This window comes from Aquila chrysaetos, chromosome 10 (assembly GCF_900496995.4).
Source record: "Aquila chrysaetos chrysaetos chromosome 10, bAquChr1.4, whole genome shotgun sequence".
Taxonomy (NCBI): domain Eukaryota; kingdom Metazoa; phylum Chordata; class Aves; order Accipitriformes; family Accipitridae; genus Aquila; species Aquila chrysaetos.
In genome coordinates this window covers 12,536,353-12,544,044 of record NC_044013.1, presented here as the reverse complement: position 1 = coordinate 12,544,044, position 7,692 = coordinate 12,536,353, and the positions used below count along the sequence as shown (strand labels likewise).

General features: G+C 49.7%; 1 protein-coding gene across 2 annotated transcripts; it reads left to right on the top strand.

Annotated features, from left to right (window-relative positions):
• The first annotated feature begins 1,759 nt into the window (after window positions 1–1,759).
• On the top strand, window positions 1,760–7,194 carry DYNLT2B (dynein light chain Tctex-type 2B). Of its 2 annotated transcripts, none has more exons than XM_030027792.2 (5): window positions 1,760–1,889; window positions 2,435–2,568; window positions 4,212–4,281; window positions 6,045–6,108; window positions 6,750–7,194. In XM_030027792.2, exons 1-5 carry the CDS (start codon window positions 1,822–1,824, stop codon window positions 6,795–6,797), a joined length of 384 nt encoding a protein of 127 aa, XP_029883652.1. In that variant the 5' UTR covers window positions 1,760–1,821; the 3' UTR covers window positions 6,798–7,194. The 2 variants fall into 2 exon arrangements, with proteins under 2 accessions (XP_029883652.1, XP_029883654.1); XM_030027794.2 differs by having other exon boundaries at window positions 1,766–1,889; window positions 2,452–2,568.
• Window positions 7,195–7,692: the final 498 nt, after the last annotated feature.

Here is a 7,692-nt window from a genome sequence, read left to right as displayed (position 1 = left end):
AATGGTTAATAGTGTTTGCAAATAAACACAGAGGTCTTTCAGATACTTCTCAGAAATTAGGAAGGCCCCTGCAAACGATTTGCATGAGCAACGCCTGACCCTGCAGGGAAAGGCGGGGTGGTGAGTAAGCAGCAAGTAAGCGGAGGGATGGAGCGGAGGTACAAAACTGTTCCTTTAGCAAGTGGAAATCTGCAGGGCCTGGGCAGGGCAATGGTAACTGTGATGCGAAGGTGCCACATGGGTATGGCATGGGGCCACCGCCACCTCCGGCATGGCAGCAGGGTGCTGCTCCTGCCAGCGAGCAGAGCTAATGCCCAGCCTGGCGGTACCAAGGGCTCTGATGGATCATCTCTAGCAAGCGGTGCTGCTAAAACCCGTGGAAATCAGGAGCTGCTGCTCCTGCTCAGGGTCTCAGGAACCCATCCGCGCTCAGAGCCGGTTGGGGCAGGACGTGGTGCCAGCTGGGATGAGTCTGTGCATCCCGAGCAAAACCCCGGCAGAGGTGCCTCCTGGTGCAGCCTCACGCCCTCCTGCACCCGAGGGCACCTCCAGGCAGCACCCTGCCCGCAGAGCCCCAATCCCTGGTGCCCCCCGGCCCTGCCGCACATGATGGCCCCCTCCAGCCCCTCGTCCCCAGCACCAGCACGCTCCGCACCGGCTGCGCCTTCACGCTGTTTCCATTCGAAGCTGGGTGAAGCACCGGAGGACCGTTCTCAGCGGTGTCATCTGCTGCACGTAAGAAGCGTGATCGCGGAGATTGCTGCATCAAGATAAACAGCGGAGGAAGCAGGATGTCAGCTTCTCCGGAGGGGGCTGTGTCATACTCAAGCTGTCGTTGGCCAGACTTCCTTGGGACAGACGGCAGCTGCGGACAGTGAAAAGAGCACGAGGGTGCGACGCGGGGAGAATATCGGGGAGCGGCAATTTTAGGCCTTTCTGGAAGATTTAAGAAGTTTCTGGAAGAAAGGAGCGAGGCTGGGATCTCCGTGCCGACGGCTGGGATGCGCGGCCCAGGGGCAGGAAGGGAGCGCCGGGTCCGGCAGCAACAACGGGGGCAGGAATTGGGGGAAGAGGCTTCGTAACGGCAACGGTTTGGGGCTGCGCTCTCCTCCGCCTGCACCCGCTGCCCCCGCAGCAGCCGGGCGCTCCCGGCGAGGCTCCTGCGGCCGCAGCCGGCGCCGGGGGGCCGGGACACCAACGCGGCCCCCCCCTCCGGCTGAGGCCACGGGCTTGCAAAGACACCTCTGGGCTCGGGGACCCCTCTGCCCCGGCTGGCAGCCGAAGGGCGCGGGCGCCACGTCCGTGGCCGCTCCAGCCCGCCCAGCCCCGGGCGAGGGAGCGGGCAGGGGCTCGGGCTCGGGCTGCCAGCCCGTTTTGGGTGGGAGGAGGGCACGGGGAAGCACCCAGCTCTTCCCGGCTGAGGAGCCGCTCTCTGCCCCCATCAGAGCTCCCGCCGCACCCACCTCCCCAGGCAGCGCGCTCACCCAGCCCTTCATTTACAGCTGCAGGTATTACTGCCATCAGGCACCATTCATTTACCAATTCTTTTACGGTATAAACTTTTTTCATTGTGAAAAACGTCAAAATAAAACATTTCTGACAAATGTCAAACACACACACACACGCACCCCCACGGTGCCGCCGCGCTGCCCTCGCGGCCACGTGCGAGATCCGCCCCCCCCCGCCTCCCTCCGCGCGCGACGGAGGGGCGGGGCGCGGCGTCGTGACGTACGGTGGCGCCCCGTGACGTGTGAGGGAGGCGGAAGTGGCGGGCGTTGCCGGGGTAACCAACGCCGTGGCGGTCTGCGGGGGACTGCGGCCATGGGCGAGCTGGGCCCGGACGATGGGGCCGGGAACACGTACAGTCTGCGGCCCGGCCTGCAGCGCCGGTGAGCCGGGGGGGGGGGGGGGGGGCGGCTCCGGGGAGGGAGAGGGGATGCTGGGGGCGGGGGCGCCCAGGGGCCTTTGGGTCTGGGGGGGCACTGGGGGCGTGGGAGCTGCGGTGGGGCTGTCGGGGAGGGGGTCCCTGGGCATGGGGGGCTGGCACAGGGCTGTGGGGGCTGTGGGTGGGGGTGTTGGGAATGGGGGAGCGCCCGGGGTTTGGGGACTGGGGAGGGGCACTGGGCTGCCAGACCAACTTTGACACCAGCCAAAGGGGGATGTGGGTGAGGAGGGGAGCACAGGTGGGGGACGCTGCTGGAGGGGCAACCTCCGATGGGGCTGGTTTCGCACCTGTGTTTATGGGTGTTTAGCTTTTGGCAGAGCTGGTTAAGTATCTCCATCTTAGCTGGGCTTTTTTTCCCCATGATTTTTCATTTGTTATTTTTCTTTAATATGTGAAAGCTAAATTTTCCCAGGTAAGGTTATGTACGTTTCTACACCTTGTGTGAACTTTCTGGGCCTTCTGTTGCTGTTTTTTTTTTTGCCCTGATAGATTTAAATCATCCACAGTAAAAGAATGCATCCATGCAATACTGAAGGAGAAGCTGGCCAATGTACAGTACATCCCAGAAGAAATGCCTCAGCTTACAAAGTCATTATCAGAGATGATAAAAGACAGACTAAAAGGTAAGGAGGTTTTCTGGGGAAAATTTCTGGCTTCATTTCTTTTCTTACTGTGTCTTCTCCCTTTGAGAAAATCTCTCTTTCCTCCTTTATTCTTGAAATCTATTTCTTCCCCGTTGACTGACTCAAGCCTACCGTTATGAAACATTCTGGCCTATATACATATGTTCCTCGCCTGCAGAACTAGAAACCTAATTCAAGCAGACAAGATTTGGTTTTGTATAGACTAGCTGGTGTGGGATGTCAGCCTTGGAGGGGCTGCAGGGGGAAAGAAGCTGCATTAGAGAGAAGGAAGAAGTGATGCTTCATTGCTTCTTACTTCAATAAACAGAACCATTCCTGCTGTTTTTCTGCTGCAAGTTAGATCAGAGTTGGGTCAGAGTGGAATAGCAGGGAGATCAGAATAAGACCCAGTGAGAGCAGCGAAGGGGGAGAGAGTTAGGAGCACAGTCAGCCAAGGAGGGGTGTGACTACAGCCTTACAGCACTGGAAAAAGGTTGTGGTGGTGCTGTGCAGGATGCCCTTCAATATTTTTGAGTTCAAGAGCTAAACTTCAGGCTCCAGCAGGTGTTTCCTGTGTTTGTTCGGTGCTGGTACAAGTACATAGATGTGAGTTGGCAAGGTCACTCTTCCCCCCCCCTTCTTCCTGGGGGCAGGTTGGTGCTCCATCTGCTGGGCTGGCCTGACACAGTGACACAGACATACCGTCACGCTCAGCAGGAGCCGTGGATTTATGCTTCTCCCAGAGTTATGCATCTGCTTTAAAACCAGCAGCAGCTGTAGTCCCAGCACGTGTTGATGCCAAGCTAATATGCACAGGGCTTGGCTTCAGTAATCTGTAAACACACTTGCAGTAGCCTGAAGCGAGACTGGCCCGGTGTGGCCATTGTATCAGCTGGCATCTCTGATAAGCATTGACATGCTGCATGCTACCAGACCCAGCATGCTGTGTTCAGTTCTCCAGTGGAAACAGTGTGCCAGAGTCTTCCGGAACACTGCTTTTGGAAGACAGGCACTAGGATCTATATTTTATTTTAAACATGCTTGTTCTGGTTTGGCTTCTGGAACATTGCCATGGCCTGATTGGATCTGGCCTGTGCCCCAAAGGTATTTCTTTACTATTGTAAAACAGCTGCGTATCTTTGCAGACATATAATGGAGACCCACATGTGCTTTTATGTGGCCTTTTATCCCAGCTCAGAAGCAAAGGAAACACCTATGTGGCAGAAGAATCTCTACAATACCTTTGCGTCGGGTATTGTACAGTTTTAAAATAAGCCAATTTCTTTTCAAATTGGATTTTGTCCACCAGCAGCCTTATTTACATTCTTTCCATGTGTTCAGTTCTTGAAAGTTGTCAAAGTAGAATGCTGACATACAGTGTGGCTGTTCAGGGGTGTCTTCTGCCTTAGATTCATCTTTCGATGGATGCAAAATACCCTGTTCACCCTTTAACTCCAATAAGACTGTGGTACTCTGTACCTAGGAAAATGAAGCCACAAGGCAGTCTGTCCACTTTGCCAGTTGCATGGATTTGTACAGGACACTGCTTTCTAACCAGAAATCTTTAGCTTTTTGAGTCCTGTTTTGGGCTTATATTTTAAACAAGTTGTTGTCCTCACTATTACTTTCTTCTTTCCCTCCAGAGGAAGGATTTGACAGGTACAAAATGGTGGTGCAGGTTGTGATTGGAGAGCAAAGAGGAGAAGGAGTGAAGTAAGTTTTGCATCTTCTAATTATATTTCTATCATTTTTGAGTTTTGAGAGTTTTTTTCTTTGGAAGCTGCTTCCAACTTTCCTAGGTACAAAGATCTCTCTGCAGATGATAAAGTATAAAGCACTTTCTTTTCTCTTTAAGTGGCAAGTGAGAGCTTGGACTGTGGCTGATTGAATTACCCAGTGATAATTGGCTGTATGGTGTGTCTTAACAAGCTGAAATGCTGAAAAGCATTTGTGAGCAGTGTTGCAGAAAGGCATTTTATGTTGTATTCATGATGAACTAGAGCACACTCCAAGTCCATCCTCAAGGCCCTGCTGGAGCAGAAGCCATGGTAACTTCCTTCTGTCTAAAGCCAGATTTCCATAAGTACGTCATTTATATTTAATCTCCCCAGGTAGACATTTTTCAGAAGTTTAAATTTCTGTAATCCCCATGCAATACTGTCATGGGAATCAAGCTTAGACTGTGGGTGCTGAGCACTTGCAATCTAGCTCCAGATGCCTGCAATCAGACAAAAGAATTCCTCTTGGCTGCAGTAGTGGGCTGTAGCTTTCCATTACTAGTGAGTAGGGAGAAGACAAAAGAGAACAGCCCATGAGGTTTATGTGCTTTATCTGCAGGGCTTATCTTTATTATTGTGCCTGGTACTCCAGCAAAAGATAAGTACAGCAGAGCTATAATCAGATCTGCTGCCTCAATGTTCTGGAGGTCAGGCAGGAATATCTGTACCTGCTGCTCAGGCATTTGTCGGGAATGCCTGTCTGCAGGCCGACTGTTCCAGAAGCACCGTACCAGGGTGAACGGTTCATTGAGGTGTTGTGATTTGAAATGTGAAGGCCAGCAACACAGACTGACAGAGCAATTGGGGAAATTCTCTGGTTTGCAATAGACAGGAGGCAAGACTGAAGCATGATCACTAACATCCTTAATGAATACTGGGTAACCAAGGTATTCCAGAGGCAGAGTGGAATACTGGACTGAAAAAAAAGCAGAATGACCCTGAGGGCTAAGATAATGGGAAAAAAGGATGAAATTCACCAGTCTTAGGACAAGGAGTCATACGTGTGGGGACTAGGAACAATACACTGTGCCACAAACAGGGATCCCGTCAGCTGAGATTGACTGGGGCAGGCAGGGAGCTGGGCATTTGCAGCAGAGAAAGGGGAGTGTCAATGACATTAGACAAGGCAGTAGCGAGGTCTCGTCTGTAATATCCTGTTAGGGTCTGGTTGCTTGTCTTCAGGGTAAGGCTTGGACTGAAGCAGGTGTAGAAAAATGCCAGCAGGATGGTCAGGGAACAGAGAGTATAGATATGAAAGGACTAGAAGAGCTTAGCTCGTGGTCTAGTAACATGACATCTGCCAAGGAATATGATAGCTCCCTATAAATAAATTGGGAGTACATACCATGAGGGTGCAGGAGGTGAAGGACGAGAACAAATAAGCTAATTTTGCTACCAATATGCATAGGCCAGAAGTCAAATGTTCTTAAGCACCATAGCAATGAGGTTTCAAGCCCTGCTGCACAGTGGAGGTGGCAGGGTCGGTAGCTGATGAGTTTGAAGATGGAGCTTGATTAACATACAGAGGGGGTTACAGCATGTGTAATTTAGCGGTGGGGATCTAGGCTTAGGATTCAGGAGAACGGTCCCCATTATCTTTAAAGGGTTCTCAGTTTGCTTTTCAAGGAAAGTATCTGCAATCACTTAGGTCCTTACACGTGAACTCTGTAACGGCTCTGCTCTGTCTCCTCTGTCTAGTATGGCTGCGCGATGTTTCTGGGATGCTGACACTGACAGCTATGCTCATGATGTGTTCATGAATGTAAGTATCGGCTGTTTTACCATGGGAAAGTGTAAAGCTACTTGCTTTTGTCTGAGAGGCAGAGTGACCTTAAATGTGGAGCAGAAAAAAAAGAACCACTAGAAGGAAGGAACCAAGACTCTATTGAAACAGTATGATTTTATGTCCTCATTCACAAAACTTACTTATATATAATACCCAACATAGTAAAACTTATTTCCTGGGTAGGTCATACAATACTGTACAAAAGTTGTTATAGTCACACCATTTTACAGGTGGGGAGAGGAAACACAAGAGAGAAAGTCTTTTCTTATATGCTTTGCTGAGCTGCTGCCATGGAGTATGGCTGGAATCCAGGGCTGAGCAAAAGTCAAGGGTTTATTTCATTATTATTTTATTTTTATTTTATTTTAAACTGACACCTAGACACCTGTGGGTGTGTGGATGGAGTAAACTAAGGCATTATCTGGCATTCAGACACACTGACCTGGGTTACACCACAAGTGACGTGAATTAGAAACTAACTAACAGACAGAAAATTATAATATATTGCAATATAAGGTTATGCTCTGGTCTAAATGTTCTCCTAGGTTAGCCTTTTTCAGTTAGGCTAGCAAAGAGCTTGCCTTTACTAACACGGAGCCTTTCTCTGTTTTCCCCAGGACAGCCTGTTTTGTGTGGTAGCTGCGTTTGGCTGCTTCTATTATTGAAGATGGTAGACATTGCACAGAAGGACAGAGGTGGGGGAGAACGCTTTAGGGTATTTTTTGTTAACGTGCACAAAAGCATCACGTTCTTCCTTTAGTACCTACAAAATAACAGCTCTACAAAGCATGTCCTACACCTGTTCTACACACTACAACTTTCCTTCTTCCTTGTGGATATCGATACAGCTTTAAGCACAACTTTATAATGTCCTTTATTTAAATCGCCCTTTGTTTTTATATAGTGTTGGTTTTGTCCTAAAAGTGTATTGCCAATAGTCCTTGTTTCTAAGGCAAACTCAGCTTTCATCTTGAAAGGGTTCTGTTGCTTTTATTTTTGTTAATTTTCTGAAATGAATGAAATATTTATAAGAAATGTAACATAATAAATCTATGTATTTAATATTTCCTCTCCTGTGGGTTGACCCTTGCCATTTCCACTGTTTGTCTTTTTCCTCCACTCTACAAGATGCGCTAGCCTGGATGGCTTGTCTGTGCTTCTCAGATGAGCGTTTTCTGAGGAGTCTTTGTAAATCAGCCCATAAAGCTGACCTCGTATTCTGTTTATCCAGATTTGTTCCTGTGACTCCCATAACAAATGGGCTGTGAATCCCAGCTGTGTCACACAAGATGGTATTAATTGATAGGAAGACAAGGTATTTAGGACATTAGGTCAGGCCAGCAGCCTGCACACTCCATGACTGCTGAAACTCCTCCCTGCCGTAACTTCTCATCGGTTTGGTGCAGTTTGGCACCCGCGGATGCTGTGAGTGATCATTGCTCATTGCCCTCTTCAGCAGACACTGCAGTGCTTTCTCAATCTTTGCCACTCTCTAATTGTTTTGGGATATGAAGGTGGATGTTTGGAGCCCCAATTTGTTAGGACTTCAGCCTCGGAAAG